General features: G+C 50.8%; 7 protein-coding genes across 7 annotated transcripts; 5 read left to right on the plus strand and 2 right to left on the minus strand.

The window, feature by feature from the left end:
- Positions 1-109: 109 nt before the first annotated feature.
- AUEXF2481DRAFT_4823 (uncharacterized protein) lies at positions 110-1408 on the minus strand (the record flags this gene model as incomplete). Its single annotated transcript, XM_013488653.1, has 4 exons — positions 110-614; positions 665-1041; positions 1100-1233; positions 1282-1408. 4 exons carry the CDS (start codon positions 1406-1408, stop codon positions 110-112), a joined length of 1143 nt encoding a protein of 380 aa, XP_013344107.1.
- A 2324-nt stretch (positions 1409-3732) lies between these two features.
- Positions 3733-5169, minus strand: AUEXF2481DRAFT_65132 (uncharacterized protein; the record flags this gene model as incomplete). The annotated part of the gene is made up of 3 exons (XM_013488811.1): positions 3733-3923; positions 3979-4950; positions 5010-5169. The coding sequence occupies 3 exons, from the start codon at positions 5167-5169 to the stop codon at positions 3733-3735; spliced, it is 1323 nt and encodes a 440-aa protein (XP_013344265.1).
- Positions 5170-5349: 180 nt separating this feature from the next.
- Positions 5350-7249, plus strand: AUEXF2481DRAFT_39728 (uncharacterized protein). Its single transcript, XM_013488786.1, has one exon. It carries the CDS (start codon positions 5547-5549, stop codon positions 7035-7037), a length of 1491 nt encoding a protein of 496 aa, XP_013344240.1. The 5' UTR covers positions 5350-5546; the 3' UTR covers positions 7038-7249.
- Positions 7250-7476: 227 nt separating this feature from the next.
- AUEXF2481DRAFT_29294 (uncharacterized protein) lies at positions 7477-9064 on the plus strand (the record flags this gene model as incomplete). Its single annotated transcript, XM_013488730.1, has 3 exons — positions 7477-7663; positions 7726-8022; positions 8076-9064. The coding sequence occupies 3 exons, from the start codon at positions 7477-7479 to the stop codon at positions 9062-9064; spliced, it is 1473 nt and encodes a 490-aa protein (XP_013344184.1).
- A 2650-nt stretch (positions 9065-11714) lies between these two features.
- Positions 11715-12359, plus strand: AUEXF2481DRAFT_694146 (uncharacterized protein). The gene has a single exon (XM_013488926.1). It carries the CDS (start codon positions 11871-11873, stop codon positions 12261-12263), a length of 393 nt encoding a protein of 130 aa, XP_013344380.1. The 5' UTR covers positions 11715-11870; the 3' UTR covers positions 12264-12359.
- Positions 12360-14241, plus strand: AUEXF2481DRAFT_694383 (uncharacterized protein). The gene is made up of 2 exons (XM_013488927.1): positions 12360-12739; positions 12941-14241. Exons 1-2 carry the CDS (start codon positions 12455-12457, stop codon positions 13976-13978), a joined length of 1323 nt encoding a protein of 440 aa, XP_013344381.1. The 5' UTR covers positions 12360-12454; the 3' UTR covers positions 13979-14241.
- A 1955-nt stretch (positions 14242-16196) lies between these two features.
- On the plus strand, positions 16197-17367 carry AUEXF2481DRAFT_39734 (uncharacterized protein). Its single transcript, XM_013488787.1, has one exon. The coding sequence runs from the start codon at positions 16370-16372 to the stop codon at positions 17273-17275; it is 906 nt and encodes a 301-aa protein (XP_013344241.1). The 5' UTR covers positions 16197-16369; the 3' UTR covers positions 17276-17367.
- Positions 17368-18022: the final 655 nt, after the last annotated feature.

Consider the following 18022-nt stretch of genomic DNA (forward strand, 5'->3'; position numbering starts at 1 on the left):
ACAGGCTCTGAATAGAAATACAAACAAAGTAGCCATCCTACGCCATAATATTCTTACACTAATTCAAGACATTCCAGATTCGAGTGCCTATGCCTGTAGTCTGTTGTGCTCACGAGAGTTCTCTGTGATCTTTCTGAGAGCTAAGAGAGCTCCTTTCCTCGAAGACACTCCGAGATTCTCCTTCTACATGAACGTGCCTTGTGACGCCGATTCTGTCTGGTGGGTGCAGAGCCACTTCTTCGCTTGAGACGCTGTCGTTGTCTTGATTGATGGTTGTTTGAAAGCGTCCTTTTGACATGCCTAAGTCTCTGTCGATGGTGTCGAGTGCCAGATCCTTGCTTCGAGCAGTGCCCCCCATCCTGTGAAAGCCGCTGCTACCAGCTCTAATGTGTACTGATCTTGATGGGTATCGGTCGGTGTCGTATGAGCCGCCCAGAAGCTTCGGTGCATACTTCTTTGCTATAGCCTTGAAAGCAGGCATCGATGCTGTGAGGATTCCGACGTTGGTCTCGATTACACTCCAATACATTGGTGCAGATATGGTCCAGGTCTGATCTTTCGAGAAGAGCATATTCGGAATATAGGTGATCCTAATGATGGACGACATACAGGTACTAGTCGCATCAGTAACAGCAGAGATGAGGGTGTGAGATTAGCAACTTACAACAGGCCTAGTCCTAGCATGACGCCTAAGCCAATCTTTTGTCTTCGAGGAATCTGCAGCTTGCGAACCAGGTGGAATGGCAGGATGTAAGTCAACAAGTCCGTCAGAATTGTCAATGCCGCGTTCGTCAAGTAGAAAGCCGAGATATTGACGCATTTTGCACTCTTCTGGAGCTCGGCCGTGTACGCAGCAGAGACAGGCGTGCATTGGAAGATGCATGTAAAGACGTTAGCAACAGCCTGGCAAACGACAATCGCTAGTAGAATCTGAGCAAGACGTTTGAGTTGGGCATCTCCAAGTCGAAGGTAGAAAGCGAGAATTGAGGACTTCAAGAAACCCAAACAGGCGTTGTAGAAGATCGAGGACAACCAAACAGCCTAGTCGATTCAAAGTTAACAAATGCCACAATATCCCATTGTCATGTTATATACGGACCTGTGAGTAACCGTTCAAGTTATCTGTACCTTTCTTCATGACCTCGTCCATATGCTGGCCCAGCCCGTGTCGCACCGCGATGATGGTGGCGACGATGAATGCCCACGCCAGGAGAGCCGCAATACAGACCAACACTGCATATCGTCAGCACATGACATCAAGCTTGTAAGGATAGAGCTCACCATCATCCAGACCCATCTTTCCAAGTATGATAACTCGAGCGAACAGTCGTAAAGCCATGACTGGAACACTGAGGAGACCAAATACCGCCGATATGATAATGATTGTTTGGCCCTGCGAGTCGGCCATTCTGACTGTGGTCTTTCCCTACGAGTCAATGTCGATGTCCGGAGTTGTGCTGAACAGGGAGATTTAATGGAAATGGAGACGGGATACCCGTAGATGGCGGAGGAGAGAGACAGATTGGCAGTAGGTATATTTTACTTCAGGGGTAACAATTGAGGCAAGACATGGACTCAGGCTTTCCTCCAGATTCTGGACAAGGACGTCGACAGTGCAGTAGTTGGTAGCTAGGAAGGGCACGCGCAGGTCAAAAAGATCTTGTCAAGACGCACACCGATCAGTACGTTCTTTAGTCTGCACATCACAACGAATTAGGTAGCTTCTCAAGGAGACGAAGGATGCTCGAGTCAAATGTGCATTGGGCGTTCTTTGCACGCAGACCGACGGAGGAAGTTTAGACGGGGCTGACGGCCGAGCAGGATGTGGTCGTAGATCATGTATCCACAGCAGAAAGCGTGTTGAATCCTGCTTATGCCCAGTGCTGAGTGCCACTATGGCAAAAGAGAATATGCAGGGCTAGCAAGACTAGTTTCAGTCCTCCGTCGGACGCTTCAGTAGTTTTGTCTCTCTACCAGTGCATCGGGTCGTAGAATTAGCATCCAACATCGCGATATTGTGCTACAGGACGATCAATTTTGATCTAGGAAAAATCCACCGAAGTGATTATTCGAGAGGGTGTAGATGATTTGATCCGCTGGACAACGGTCGGTGTCGGACTGTTGGCATGTCTGCAGGAAGCAGTCACGAAAGAAATCGCGGTGCTGAAAGACGACGCGAAGTGTCAATCGCTCGTCTCAAACAATTGTTCTGAACACATGGCCAAGGTGTCCTTTCCGTTGCTTTCCTGTCAACCTCGTCCTCGAGTCGACAACTGTATCGGAACGACTCAAGTTTCAACTCGCTCAACCAAGCCCTAGCACGATATCGCGCACTGTACAATCACGATCAAGACTGCATCTTGATGATACGGTGCTTGGAAGGTTGGCTGTATCACACTGGTCCTTGGGTTCAGCCTCAGCAAGTACCAACCACCTGCTTGCAGGATCGTACCTGCATGCATAGTCGCGCGGCCTGAAGCAAATTTTCACACGTACGCGCGCGATCAAGAAGGAAGAAAAAGCTGTTAGGCTCGTATACGGAAGCGCATCCTCTGTTTCCACCAACAAAGGCTGAGTTTTGCACCCGCGGATTGCGGCAAGCGCGATGCGAAACACGATCGTCATGTTTTTGCGTACAAAAACGCGGTCCATAAATTTTGTTGTGTAGGATTTCATCAATCAATCGCATATTGATGCCATAGACGGCCTCGATATTGGATTTGCTGTTGCCGACATGATGATCATGCCGGCTCGCCTTCGATGGTCAGCGGCAGTGAAATGAAGATATACCTTGCGCCCGGAGTGGTGGAAGGAAGTGGAGGTAAGACATGGGGTGATAGGAATATGGGCGCTCAATATAAAAGCAGAGTGCAAATGGAAAAGCAGACACACAAAGTGCCGAAAATCTCTCGTACACTACACTAGATTACGGTTTATCATCGCCTTTGATCGTCGAGTTCATCGAGGGCCCATTGTAGCTGGACTACCTACGGACCGAGATTTAGTATGCTGGATCTTTTCGACCCTGCTCCTACATCACCTGATGCATTTAAGCAATGCCGGTCGATACTAGTCGTTCAAGAAAAGCACTGTGATAGGTGACGTAGGCAGAGAGCGTAATTTGCCAGCATTTGGCGGGTGTCAACCAGCCACCAAGTTCGATGATGATACTTCCATGTTTGACAGTCTCTTGTTGGTCGGGGTTGCCAAACCACAGCCCATCCGAATCTTGTAGTGAGCCGCTTGCTCGAAATGCGCTGTCGTATCACCCTCAGACAAAATTCTCCATGTTTGTGCTATAGTGATGTGCCATCAACTCTCTGTTGACTGGTCTGGAACATTGTAGCAAGCTTGCTGTGGGCAAAATGGTCAATTGTTTTGAGGTCCACGACCATTGCTTTTAGTAATTAACGCGAGTCTATACATACGTCGGAAACATGATCAAGAAGCTCCTCAATATGAGGTTGGATAATATCACATGTCATTTCCTGCTGGCCCAAAAAAGAAAGAACTATAGCTAAAAGTACAAACCCACCGGATATGCGACGAAGTGGAGAAGATAGAAATAGAGGCTTTTAGTGACCTTTTTGTACAGATATCCCCTTCAGACATATTCCAGGGTGACCCCGACGGCCGCGTCAATCTTCGATAGCCTGATCGAAGCGGCGACCTGTGTCGAGGCTGTTGCCGGTTGGCATGGCGCAAAGCCATGATGGCAAAGTTTTGTCAAATCTACTCGATGATGCGGGTAATGATACCAGTGGCGACAGTGCGACCACCCTCACGGATGTTGAAACGCTGTCCCTGCTCGACGGCAAGAGGCTTGTGGAGAGAGCAGACCATCTCGACGTTGTCACCGGGCATGACCATCTTGGAGTCGGCATCCTCGGTGCCTTCGGGCCAGTCAATGGCGGCAGCCTCATCTATCGGTCATGTTAGATTTGGTATTGGACGCAGCAGATGAAATGATAGACTTACCAGCAGTACGGATGAAGATCTGAGGACGGTAGTTTCCGTGGAAACCAGTGTGACGACCACCCTCCTCCTTGGTCAGGACGTACATGGAGACGAGGAACTTCTTGTGGGAAGTGACGGAGCCGGGCTTGACAACGACCATACCACGGTTGACGTCCTCACGCTTGATACCACGGAGCAGAAGACCGGAGTTGTCACCAGCGCGGGACTCGTCGCAAGACTTCTTGAAGGTCTCAATATCGGTGACCTTGGTCTTGATGGGAACTTTGTTCTTGCCGACAAGCTCGATCTCGGTATCCTTCTTCAGGGTACCACGCTCGACACGACCAGAAACGACGGTACCACGACCGGGGATGGAGAAGACATCCTCAACGGACATGAGGAAAGGCTTCTCGAGATCTCTCTGAGGGGTAGGGATCCACTCGTCAACGGCGGCCATCAGGTTGTCGATCTGGGTGGTACCAATCTCAGGCTTTCTACCCTCAAGAGCGCAGAGGGCGGAACCCATGACGATGGGGGTCTCATCACCCTCGAAGCCGTAGCTGCTGAGGAGCTCGCGCATCTCCATCTCGACGAGCTCAAGCATCTCCTTGTCCTCAATGGCGTCGACCTTGTTGACAAAGACGACGATCTTCTGAATACCGACCTGACGGGCGAGCAGCAAGTGCTCTCTGGTCTGGGGCATCTGACCGTCCGAGGCGGCAACAACAATGATGGCACCGTCCATGGAAGCAGCACCAGTAATCATGTTCTTGATGTAATCGGCGTGACCAGGGCAGTCGACGTGAGCATAGTGGCGGGCGTCGGTCTGGTACTCGATGTGGGCAGTGGAGATGGTGATACCACGCTTGCGCTCCTCGGGGGCCTTGTCAATCGAGGCATAGTCGAGGAAGTTGGCGAAGCCCTTCTCGGCCTGACGCTTGGTGATGGCGGCAGTGAGGGTGGTCTTGCCGTGATCGACGTGACCAATGGTACCTAGGGATCGTTAGTCCTTGGAATGTTGAGGCATGTCGAGGGTGAAGTGGGCGACGGACCAATGTTGACGTGAGGCTTCGTGCGCTCAAAGGCAGTGGCGTAGTTTCTCATGTAGGCTCCTCCGCGAGAGCCCCAGGCAGCCTGGACGGGGTTGACGGCGCCATTGCTACGGAGAGCAACGCGGCTGGTACGCAGAAAGGCGCTGGCGAACGAAGACATGATGCTGTTCGGCGAGTGGATTGGACAAGACTGTACGAATGCGGCGAATCGCGACTTCCGTGTAGAATCATGGCTCCGGGAAGCTCAACTTTTTCTGTTTGCCCTGTTTGCTCCTTCCCGATTTCCACACTTTCCTCGAATCGCAGGCCGCCCATTGCAAACCAGGCTAATATCGCCATTCCAACCTGCACGACTTCCGATTTAGCATTCTGGCCTTCTTGCCGCCTTTTCTCCTTCCACCGGACCTGCTCTTGCTCTTCCATTGACTCAACTCGGTCGCGCGATTTGCCCGCAACCTTCGGCTTGCTCTTTACCGAGGCTTCAACTCGCTCCATGCCCGCTTAAGAAACCGCTCTCCCTCACCTTCCTCGCTCACCATGCTGCTCCGATCAACCTGCTCCCGCACTGCTCAACCGTTGAGCTGCATCTCGCGGACTCGCCCCTCCGCAATCATGCCTCTTCGCGCCCGCATCAACAACCAATCCTTCTCCGACATGCCCTCAGAGCAACCTGGCGACGAACCCAACGATGTCCTATTCAAATCACACTACGGTGTTCGCACAATCGAATTGAACCGCCCGAAGAAGCTCAACTCTTTGAACGGTTCCATGGCCCGTAAGATTCTACCACGTTTGAGGGAATGGGAAAAGTCACAACTCGCGAATGTTATCGTGCTCAAGGGCAATGGTAGAGCGTTATGCGCTGGTGGTGACGTCGCTGCTCTGGCCAAGGACAACAAATCAGGCCCCGAAGGTCAACAGCGCTCCAAGGACTACTTCGAACTCGAATACAAGCTCGACCACACCATTGCGACTTACTCCAAGCCCTACGTCGCTTTCATGGATGGCATTACCATGGGCGGTGGTGTTGGTCTCAGTGTTCACGCTCCTTTCCGTATCGCTACCGAGAATACCGTCTTTGCCATGCCCGAGACTACTATTGGCTTCTTCCCCGACGTTGGCGCCAGCTTCTTCTTACCTCGCATGGATGGCAGCGTAGGCACATACCTTGCTCTCACAAGTGCACAGATCAAGGGCGTCAACGTCTTCCTTGCAGGCATCGCTACCCACTACCTCGACAGCAGTTCACTTCCTGACCTCGAGGCCCGTCTTGCCGAGCTTAACTTTGGTGACGATGTCTCATACAATACGCGTCTGAGCATCATCAACGACACCATTGAGGAATTCACCACTGGCATGCCCCACGACGTACCGCAGCATTTCTCGACCAATGTCCGCATTGCGATCGACTACTGTTTCCAGGAAGTCTTCAACATTGATCAGATCATGGAGGCCCTGCAGGGATCAGAGGAGCGCGAAGACAGTCCACCCGACGTTAAGAAATGGGCCGCAGAGACTCGCGCCACCATTGCGCAGCGTAGTCCTACCAGCGTCAAGGTTGCTCTTTCTCAATTGAGAAGAGGTGCACAATGGAACATCGCTCAGACTTTCCAGAACGAGCACAACATCGCATCCAAATTTATGGAACACCCTGACTTCGTCGAGGGTGTCTCGGCACGACTGATCCACAAGCCCGCTCAGACTCCAAAGTGGTCAAAGACTAGCTTTGACGATGTATCTGAGAGCGAGGTCAACTCCTTCTTTGCCGACGAGCTCAAGCTTCAGCTTCCCAACACTGGCGGTGACTCGAATTATTCCGACTATCCTCATGCCTGGACCGGATTGCCGCGGCAAAAAGAGATCGAGACCTTTGTCAAGAGTAGTCCGCGTTCCGATTTCCAGGGCGTCATTGATCACTTCGTGAGGACGAGAGGCGGAAAGATGGGTGTAAGAGAGAAGGTTGATGAAGTATTGACCAGAAAGACAAGCCCGGCCGACAACAAGAGAGGCTTTGTATGGAACGATTAATAAATCTTGTAAATTTACTATTTCTTCACATCTACCCACCTCCGTCTTGAATCTCGACTCTTACGGCCTATACTTGTTAGTGGTTAACAATCGAGACCTTGCAGGTGAACTCTCCGCGGATGCGACGGCCGCTTTCGTGAAACGGCTCGATAAGGACTGCGAAAACCTCAGCAACACCCGAACAGATGATGATATATATGACAAGCAGCTAGCGCGCATCACTCCCAGTGTGATGCATCGGCAATAATCAAGCAAGGTGAGGAGGCTTAAAAAAATGCCCCAGAAAGTGCTGACATCATCCTGCAGGGACTTGCAGATCGCGTTTGATCGTTTGGATCGTCTCTCCGTCACAACCTTGCTAGAGCCGCATCTTCCTCTTCCTTTCGTTCTCAAGAGAGAAAAAAAAGTCGCGTGCTATTTCACGTAGACAAGCAGAAACATGAGTTCTCAGCAGCAGAACGGACAGGATGAAAGACAGCCTTTGCTGCAGAGTGGGCACGTTGATGGCGGAGAAGGCGGGGATGGTCGCGAATTGATATCGTTTGATGAAAATGATTCGAACGATCCAAGGCAATGGCCAAGGAGAAGGAAGATGGTCAACGTGGCTATTATCTCTTTGATGGCCAGTATGTTACACCGAGATGTTCGATACACGTATGCAGAGCGCTATACTGACAAGAGTCTTTAGTCATCTCTCCTTTGGCATCTTCCATGTTTAGTCCTGGTATTCAACAAATCGCCGACGACCTTGACACTACCAAGGATGCTGTTATCGCATGTACTACTGGTTTTGTCATTATGCTTGGTATTGGACCACTGATTCTTGCCCCTTTGTCTGAAACATTTGGCAGAAGGAAGGTATACATGTACTGCTATACCGCATTCTCCATTCTCCAGATCCCGGCTGCCCTCGCCCCCAACATCGCTACCCTCATTGCGGCCAGAGCTGTCGCGGGATTCTTCGGTGCTGTGGCCGTCGCAAACGGTTTGTTGTCTGTATCCGTTTTCTCTTGATATAGGCTTGCTGACATCTAGCAGGTGGCGGCACAATTTCTGACATGTTTGTACCAGAAGAGAGAGCTGGTATCTTTGGTTACTACCTTCTTGGAGTCTTGCTAGGTCCCACGCTCGGTCCAATCTTCGGTGGCCTCATTGTCCAGAGAGCAGGTTGGCGTTGGGTTTTCTGGACTACGACGATCATCTGCTCTTTCAATACCATTGTCGGTTATTTCTTCTTGAATGAATCGTACGCGCCCATTCTGCTCAGCCGCAAGATAGCCAAGCTTGAGTCCGAGGAAGGAACTTCTGGAAAGTACCGCTTCGATGGCGAGGACGACAGACCCTTGAGCCGGAAACTGATTCACTCCTTGAAGAGACCGTTCAGAATCATCACCCAGCCTATTGTCCTGACCATGAGTGCTTACCAAGCATTGATCTTCGGAACGACCTACTCCATCTACACAAACATGCAAGCCATCTTCGAAGGTGATTACGGCTTCAACACCGAACAAGTCGGTCTCCTCTACCTCGGCCCTGGTCTCGGTTTCCTGACCGCAGTCTGGTTCCTCGTGCCCCAAATCGATCGCGTATACAAGGCCCTCGGCAAACGCAACAACTGCGATCCAGTCCCCGAATATCGTCTCCCTCTCGCCAACATTGGCGCCGTCCTCATCCCAGTCTCCCTCTTCTGTTTCTTCTGGGCCGTCGAAAAGCACGCTCATTGGGCCCTCTGCATCACAGCAACTTACTTTTACGGTCTGGGCCAAGTCATGATCTTGAACTGCACGCAAAACTACTATATCGATTCGTTCGAAAAGTACGCCGCTTCTGCTATTGCTGCTGGAGCAGTGTTTAGAAGTTTGTTTGGTGGTGTTGTGCCGTTGGTTGCGCCTTCTTTGTTCAAGGCTCTGGGATATGGATGGGGTGGTAGTGTGTTTGGATTCTTGGCTTTGGCCATTGCGCCTGCGCCCTTGTTGTTCTTCATGTATGGTAAGAAGATCAGGGAGAAGTTCGCGATTGAGCTGTGAGGATGGAAAGTTTACGAATGTCTGCTTGGGTAGATTGTATAATATAATGTTGAATCTGGTGGTTGGCGGAGAATGGAATTTTGATACATGTATGACGAGTATGAGTTTGGGTATGGTTACAATCTGTGAGGTGTAAAGGCGTCTCTTTCACATCACATTCCTCTGCACATATCAAGACAGCTGGAGTGGATTGTTCTTTGTGTCTTCTTGTGAAAGCAACAGGATCCGAGGTCGGGTGATTTGAGTGAAATATTGAGCTCGCATCAGGGTTGAAACATACCGCTGCTGGTTGACACTCATATATGTTACGTCAATCTAGACGTGAATGGGTCTTGGATAACTGGCGCTCGCGAGTATGGACAACCGCCTGTGCGTCCTACTGTGTTTAGGCAACTAAGCGACGAAGTTAGTCGCTGTGGCTGTGACCCTTTTATCATCTGCTAGACGAGCATGACTGTGTCTACAGTCGGATCCTCCAAGGTCTAGATCAAAACAGCTTCTACGATGAGTTCGATCTCTTACTAAGACAAGATAAAGCGTCTGTAAGAGTGACCACTGAGCCAGATATCTTGAAGAACTGGAAGATTAGTGAGAAATTATGATCCGCTAGCCAATGTCAGATCGTTAACAATCAGACGACCCAGTTTCATTCCATGTTATCCAGACGACCTACCTCATGGGCCCCAGAACACTGTGACTGCTGTAGTCATGCAATTCTACCTTGACTATTATCAATTATGTCCGTGCAAGTTGATGCTGATGGGGCCACCCTGTCATTCTCAGGTCTCCACCTGTGACTCGCCATCTCTGGTCGCAAAGCCTGTTGTAAGAGACACGTCTGATCGCATGTGTTCAGGCTACTGGTCTCAAGAGCTTTGCGAAGTATTGGGTTAATGTCGACGTCACAAAGGTTTACTTCACCATGTTAGATGGTTTTGTAAATGCCTAGCCGCTGACGCCGCACGACCACTGTCGAACAACCCACTCATGCTCTGACTCTCCCACAGACTACAGCAGAGAGACAAAGACACAGCGAAAACGCAAGCAATGTTGAGAGATGTTGCTTCGATTCGAGTTTGTCCTCGACTCATCAACAAGAGAGCTCGCATCAAGGTCAGCCTTAGAAATGCACACAGAATGATTCCATGGCACGGGATGGTGGCGTCGGGGATGCATAATGGTCATGCAAAGCCTGAACACGACAGAGGAAGTCCAAGACCGACAGGCGAGAAGAGATCCAACGCAGGGCGTGGTTGATATACGCCCCTGCATACATCCCTCGCGTCTATCAGGGGCTACCATATAGGAAGGCGTCTATCATGGACACGCCCACGTACTGATCTCGCTGTCGGTGGAGATTATGAAGGCATAGTGTTGATCGAATTGTTCGTCCGTGTCGTCTCGCGAAAGCCAGCTCTGGACTCGTCACATGTTGTCCGGCCGTTTGGGTACGATGCAGATCAAGCGAACAAGAAGTATCAGGTCATGTCCCAATAACAGTTTTAGGGAGGTGCTTCAAGACCTTTCCACAATGCTGGAAACTCATCCGAACTGAAAAGGAAGGGCTGATGTTGGAGAGAAGGTAAAGGCGTCGTGGGATGACATTCGATCCAGCGTCTAGACCTGTTATAGGAAGGTGATGTGAGTTGACACGTGCCATGTTATTTCGCATAAGGGATCCCAATACTGGGTGATTCACCAACTCATATGGTAGCTTGAGTCCTTGGACCGCTCAACGTTTTGAATCTCGTTAGTAGGATCCAGGTCAGGCAGCAAAGCAGTAAAGCGGTCAGCCAGTGCGTTTCGGATGGGAGACGGCGCCGCTGTTATGCTGTGGTGAAGCGGTCTCGGAACGCATTCCGCAGCATCGGACTCGCGCCGCCTAACATGATAGCAACTTGCCACTGTCCAAAGCGGGTGTGTCATGCTTTGATTTCGTGCAGTTGCGTGCTGTTTTGGCACCAAGAATCTCGTGCAAACTCACGTTGACCCGAGACGCAACAGCCTGCTAGACGACGCAATCTCGAAAGCGGCCCAAGCCTACGTGACGGACCCTTCGATATAGGACAATCACTTGGCGTGCTCAATGTGGTATGAGGATACGGGCGTTGGCATTTATCCAATCACGGAACAGCGCAACAGCCTGCCTATCTTGTGACGAAGTCGCGAAAGTATAAATGATTGTTTTGGTTGAAGAGTCAATCGATCCTGTAGCGATAGGGTCATGACGACGAATCCTGTCCGACTTGATTCTTCTCGAATGTGATAATGTGACAGTTCGAAGTGAACAGCGGCGTATCATGTACATGCGTCTCGGGTCTCCTCGTGTGACCTCGTCATCCAAGACAGCAAACGCGGTGATGCCCCTGTCTGGGCATCGGGGCGAGTGCTCTCGGAGCTGCTTCTTATCTTCAGCCAATGAGACACGGGTCATAGCGGCAGGAGTCGCGTGGTAGATACTAGACGGGGAAGGTCTGGGGTACACATCTGACATGACCGTGCTTGCTTCTTCTTTCGCGGATGATCGGCTTGAAGACAAGGTGCAGGTACCCGATCACGGAATACGAGCGGTTCGTTATCAACTTTTGGCGAGGCGTGTGTGGCCGGATTTGTTTTTGACACAGAGATTTCGCGCAAGAGCTTGCTTTGCTTGGAAAGGTAAGCAGGCAGCCTGGGCGCCCGGCGCTTCTTCGTCTTCTAGAATACCCCAGCGTCCAAGCTGTTCTCTAAGCAAAGTGTGTTGAGTCAAACCGTATGCCCGGGAGACTAGACCGGACTAGGCAGGAAAACACGCTCGTTGTCGGGAATGAACGCCTCTGCCGTCTACTACAGCTGCGCGCAAAGTGAAGTGACGATGGCGATGATTATTGCCGTCGTGGAGGCAAGCATCGCATCTGTTTGCGAAGGATTGAGACAGCTGGCAAGAAGAAAGCAACAGCAAAAGTGTGCTGAGGATCTCCACGAGGACGTGACAGGTGGCTCGGCTGGACGTCGTCAGGCCGTTGGAAGAGGCTCGCCTTTCACGCGACACGAGGCAGGTAAAGCAGAGGATGCTTTATTAGGCATCCGACTTGTCGACTCGTCCTTATCTATCAGCAAGGCTTGCTGCACCCCACGCCATCCCGGAAGCCCTATCTATGTTGTGTCGCTCCTCCCCGTTGGTGAAACAAACACCCTCTCATCTCGTGTGCACTCTTGACATTTAATCCGACCAGTTCGCGAGTCGCAATCGTCGGAGCCCAACTTGCACCTCTCGAGATTAGACCACTTGGACCCTGTCGGCGCGAGACTGAACAGTGCGCAAAAGCTACTCGGCCGATTTGATAATAAGAATCAACGTCATCCGCATTGCCGCCGCTAGCATCGAGCGCTCTGACTCTTCTCTTCAATATGCTTGTTCCTCGCTCTTTCAAGTACTCTTCATCACCGCCGTCCGACGTGCAGAAACAAAGACGCCCTCCAACAACGAAATCAAACAGGACTTTCGTCCTTTCCTCAACTTCCACCTCGACTCCGCCCCCACACTCCGACGCTGCTTCTCTTTATAGCCAACCCCCACCCCAGTCACCCTGGATTCTCACAGCCCCCATGCCTTCAACACTGCAACCCTCGAGACCTGTCGAGATCCCAACTCGACGGAGTCCCAGAGAAGCAAAGCATGCCAGAACATCCAGAGCCAGCAGCAAATCTTCCAGACAATCGCGGGACTCTGAGCGAAAACACCGACCCGATGCATTACCTCCAGCCCTCGCTGCACTTTTGGCCGTCACTGCCATTCCTCCTCCAAGATCTCAACTGAGGCGCAAGAAGAGTCCCATTCAGGATATGTCCATCGACGAACTTATCCAAGAATGGAAGAAGGACAACTCAACCAAGTCCAGTTATAGCTGCGCCTCCCTGGATATGCTCCTTGGATCAGATGAAGACGATTACGAGCACATGTACTCCTCGAGATCGACTTCGTGTGACTCAATTCCCTCTCTGGATGGCGATGAGGCCTCGGTGCTGTCTATCAGCAATCCTGCCACCCCAGACTCCATTCGTAGCCGCAAGTCCAGCATGGGTAGCTACCGCAAGGAGAAGATCTTCTGTACACCAGAGATTGAAGACTGCAGTGTTGATCACCCGCTTGGTCTGTCGGCTTTGGACTTTGATGAAGACCTCATCTTTATCAACTCGCCGTGTCCCAAGGACCGCAAGCAGCGCAAGTCTGGCGGCTTCCGCTCGAACCTGAGTTCGTCGCTCCAGGCAATCAAGTCTCGCGTGACTTCGTCGTTCTCGTCGTTGAACCTGAATCTGGATGAGGATTCTTTCTCAGATGCGTCCCTGTGGCAACATCCTTACCTTTTCCCAAGATTAAGCTCTGAGCTGAGACCTACCCCTTTCACCTCGACCCCTTCAAAATCACATCGCCAGTATCTGAACCCTCGGTCGGCCCCAGTTCCCTTTGAGGAGCAACAGCACCACTGGCAAAAGGCTCTTTCTTCATCCGACTCGCCTGACTATGAGTTCTCCGAGTCCCCGATGATCCAGATGCAAACCTACAACAAACGAGCCGCCTCATCTCCACGCCGCTCACGCCGCGGTTCGAGCACTGGCGCACCAGATCCCCGCTCGGAAGCCGGCCGCGCTATGTCCGGGCACGTGCCTATGCCGACAAGACAGCGTGAGCCTCGCGAGAATTCCGACTTTTTACGTGTCATTGTGCTGGAGATGAACATGCGCCGTGGAGGCAAGTTTGAAGAGGGTGCAAGTGGTCGTGCCAGAATCTGGTTGCCACCACGCAAGCAACCTGTCGCACGCCACAGCGTGTTTTCCGACGACGAAGACGACGACGAGATTGCTCCCGCTGGCGACTCCAGGATTGCCACCAAAAAGATCCCTCGTCGCTGGGTGCCAGTTTCGATGGAGTAATTGTTACTCGATAGAATCCACTTCCGGACCCTGGATCGGCTTCCGTCTCTCGCCTGATGATTGAGTTCGAGTTTCTTTCAGAACACGACATCTCCGGAGAACGGCTGTTCATCTTGGTCAAAAGTTGTGAACATCTTTCCTATTGAAGAGCATCTGTTCTGGACACGTGCGCCCTTCTACGTGGGGTCGTCTTACGACATGTTCGCACCATCTCTCACAACGATCATCTTTCTATTTTCTTGTTTTCTCATGGAGTTATTTTCTGGACGGCTTTCGCTTTCCTCGGTTCGTTGTTTATTCGGCAAGCGAATGGTCATAGCATGGTATGGCGTAGCGAGAACGGGTTTCTCGGCGGTTTGTGATTTTTTTTTCTCTGGAGGTTGGGAAAGAGGAATAGTCGGCAGTTGGCTGCGCTATTTTCCTTCTCTTCAATCTCCTTTCTCATATTCCAGCGCACGGTGGTGGCATGATGTTTATGCTTAATCTTGGCGCAGCATTTAGAGCGAGGTGTTACTCTTTTTATTTATGATGTCTACGACAGAGACAATATACGGCTTAATGAATATACACAAATCTATCTCAACTGAACCAATCTCAATCATACCAACCACACTAGATGCAGAGAAGCATTGTCTGAATCCGTACCGACAAGGCACGCGACAACTTAAAGCCCGTCAGAAAGCTTCGTTTCACGCTTGCGTCTTCTCCCCGTATGCTAAAATCTGTCATAATTGGTGGTAGAGATGCACGATGCTTACGGTATTGCATAAGTTCCGTCGCCGACACAAACCAGTCGCTCCGTTTCTTGCGTTGTTTGAGATTCTACCCAGCTCGTTCAAAGGAGGTCTCGTGCACTCATACCGCTTACGTACCTGAGCACGAAGGTGAGACAGCGGTACGAATTGGCCATCGCTGGCTCGCTGCTCACTCTCCGAGTCTCCTCGACAAGCACGGACGGAATTACAAGAAACGCTCTCGTCGCACCACATGCGCGCTCGTGCTCTTGCGCTACAGATATCCCCTTCTTTTGACCCTTCTTAGGACACGCGGAGTCGAGATTCGAGAACAAGCAGGCTCAACGGGCTTGTTGATTTATCAATTATGGAGATTGTCAGAGAGCAAGTTATTGCGCGTTCCTGTTATTTGATGGTCACGGCTTTTTTCTTTCGCGCAGTAGGTCTCTTGTTCCCGGTCGACTCTCCATGTTTTGTCCGAACACTCCGAGTCATTGTGCTGTTGACTGCAGGACCCCGAGTCGTTTGGGCTTCGAAAGTTCAATCACCGACTTCGCTGCTTGGTATGTCACTATTTGAGCGGCCAATAATACGGGACTCGAGTCGTAGAAAAAAATCTGGAGACGGTTGTAGGGCCAATAAACACAATAGAGCCACGTCTTTCAAGAGTCGGTCAAGAGTCACAGCCACCGTCACGGTGATCTTTTGCTCTCCAAGAACTTTCGAAACTCTGTCTCTTATCTCTGCTTCTTGCAACGTGATCGACATCTGGCCATTGCTGATCTAATAGGTCTCTCCTTCTCAAGGTTTCCCCTGCATGGACTTCTGTCCGGTCTGCAATACGTGTCGGCCGTAAGATAGCGATAGTCCACGACTCGACTTTTGAACTCCAGCTCGTATGACAAGCGCTGATCCTCCTAGGGTTCAAGGGAAATAAAAAACATGAACATGTTTGACGAGGGGCTCAAAGTTTGTTATAGTGAATCAGGTCAAGAGAGCCGGTCAGCGTCTTACCCGTCTAGGGACATCAACCAGAACTTTGCCCGGCGCCTCGACAGCATGATTACTTGAGTCTATCAGTCAAGCCATCGTGTTGAATCCGGTCCATGGAATGGTATGAAGTCTGTTTAGGCTTTTGACACACTCTTGACAAGGGGTGGAGGTTTCTTGCAGGAAGGGTCTACCGCAATATTGTGATGTGGAAGTCATATTCTATGGAGGTAGCACTAACTCACCATGAGCGTACCCATACTACAGATGGACTCCGTGGTTTGCATGTTGCGGACGTACAGTACCTAAGCGATCTGTTCATCATGGCCTTGACCAGGCGACCAGAGCTAACCGGTCATTCTCTTCATGCTAAGCTAGATCTGACCTATGCATCAAATGGCATTCTTCTGACAGCGGTACCCGTCACCGCAAAAAGCTCGAAATCGTCTCCAAAGCCTGGAGTTCGAAAAGTCGTGCAATCCACGTGGTCGCCCATCGTATCCAGGTGATCAGAAGTAGAGCACGTTTGAGTAAGTCGCGACCGATTATAAATGACACAAATGAGCAAGTCGCATCTTCCCATTTCTTCTCCTCCGTCGCAACCTTTTCAAAAGTTCTCGAATTTGTTCACGCGAGAAAGACAGGATAGACCGTCACGCAAGGCAGAATGAAACTTCATACGTCCTCGGCCATGGGCTTACTGCTAGCTGGTGCCGCTATCGCTGCTCCCACTAAAGGTGGTTGCGATGGCGGCGACAAAGCTGCGTATACACACAGTGGAGGTTTCCGCTGTACACATTATGACACCACGACTTTGAGAAGCAGGAATGCGGCTCGCGTCAAACAAAACTACAGTTGGGCTGACGGACGCCTAGAGACTACAAACATCACGAGCGTGAGTGGCACTTTCACAGTGCCTGCGATCACCTCATCCTCAACCACCGACAACCCTCGAATCGGACGCGGTGCTGCTATATGGCTGGGCATCGGAGGTCATATCAAGGATCTCAACTGCTCTCTGATACAAGCCGGTGTAGGGTCGGATATTCGTGATGGTCGTACCTCACACAGCGCCGCAGTCGAATGGTTACCAGGGGTAGCTATAAGCCAACCTATGAACCTCTCAGCCGGCGATAGTGTAATAATCAGCGTCACCGTCACCTCAAAGAACAGTGGTACCGTGTTTTTCGAGAACAAAACCAAAGGGACCAACTTCACCCACAACTTTGCCAATGAAACCACACCAGTCTGTGGACCTGAAGCCTACTGGATTCTAGAATCCTATTTCAAAAGCGATGGCATAGAGAAATGGCATGTGCCTCTTGTCAACTTCGATACCATTTCTTTTACAAACACCTCGGTCACTACCAGTGGTGGAATTATCACTGATAACTCGCGCATCGAGACGTTTGAGATCTTCGATAGCAAGAACAAGCTTCTTGCTGACACTACGATTAATGCATCATCCATCACCGTCTCTTACAGAGGGAAGGAACGAGGTCTAAGAGATGACAAAATCACAAGGACAGAACAGAACACCAAGACTGTTAGAGACGAAGCTGTGGCTGATTAAAGATGGATCAAGAACCTGACTCTGTACGATTGCAAAACTTGATTAGCGACAGGCTTTACGGCTGCACGAGAACATGGGAGAGTTCACACAACCTTACCGTCGTCTTCATATATGTGCCCTGGTCGTGAAATGATGTACTTCCGGCGCCTCTTTTGTGAACATCTCCCCTCGAGACTTGGTGCATATGCTACGCTGTTTAGAAGCTCCATGGCTATATCAAAGCGTGGAGAGGAAAGGACCCTCCATCAAGAGGCGCTGCTTGATAGCTGGAAGTTGCAAGTATACGCTATTCATCTTGGCGCAGTCACGAAGACTTGATGATCGATAATAGCTAGAGGCTGACTGTCAGGTGATAACATTGTTGCCAGACATACCAGTGTCAACACATTGTGATATAAAAGTCTCTTATGCGTCAGGAAGGGAGTGTGAAAACGTCTGTAGAGGAGGTTGCATGTGTATTTGGTGAGGCATGGCCTAATCCGGCCTATCGCGTTCGAACGCCGCAGTGAAGTCAAAACAAAGTGAGCCAAACACCAAGATAAATATGCTCCCTAGATTCCCTGTACTATAAGCAGCAACCTCCCCAGATTGGTTCCGTGGCCGCCCGGTAAGACCCCAACCTTCTGGTGGAGTGGTTTTCCTTGAACCTGGGCTCGACCCACAGCAAGGAACGATAACCCCCTCTATCGCCACACCCACATAAGTGCTTATTCCCCCAGCCTGTGGATGAGAGCCCCGGTTGCTGCG

Source organism: Aureobasidium subglaciale (assembly GCF_000721755.1).
Source record: "Aureobasidium subglaciale EXF-2481 unplaced genomic scaffold scaffold_9, whole genome shotgun sequence".
In the NCBI taxonomy this organism is placed as follows: Eukaryota; Fungi; Ascomycota; class Dothideomycetes; order Dothideales; family Saccotheciaceae; genus Aureobasidium; species Aureobasidium subglaciale.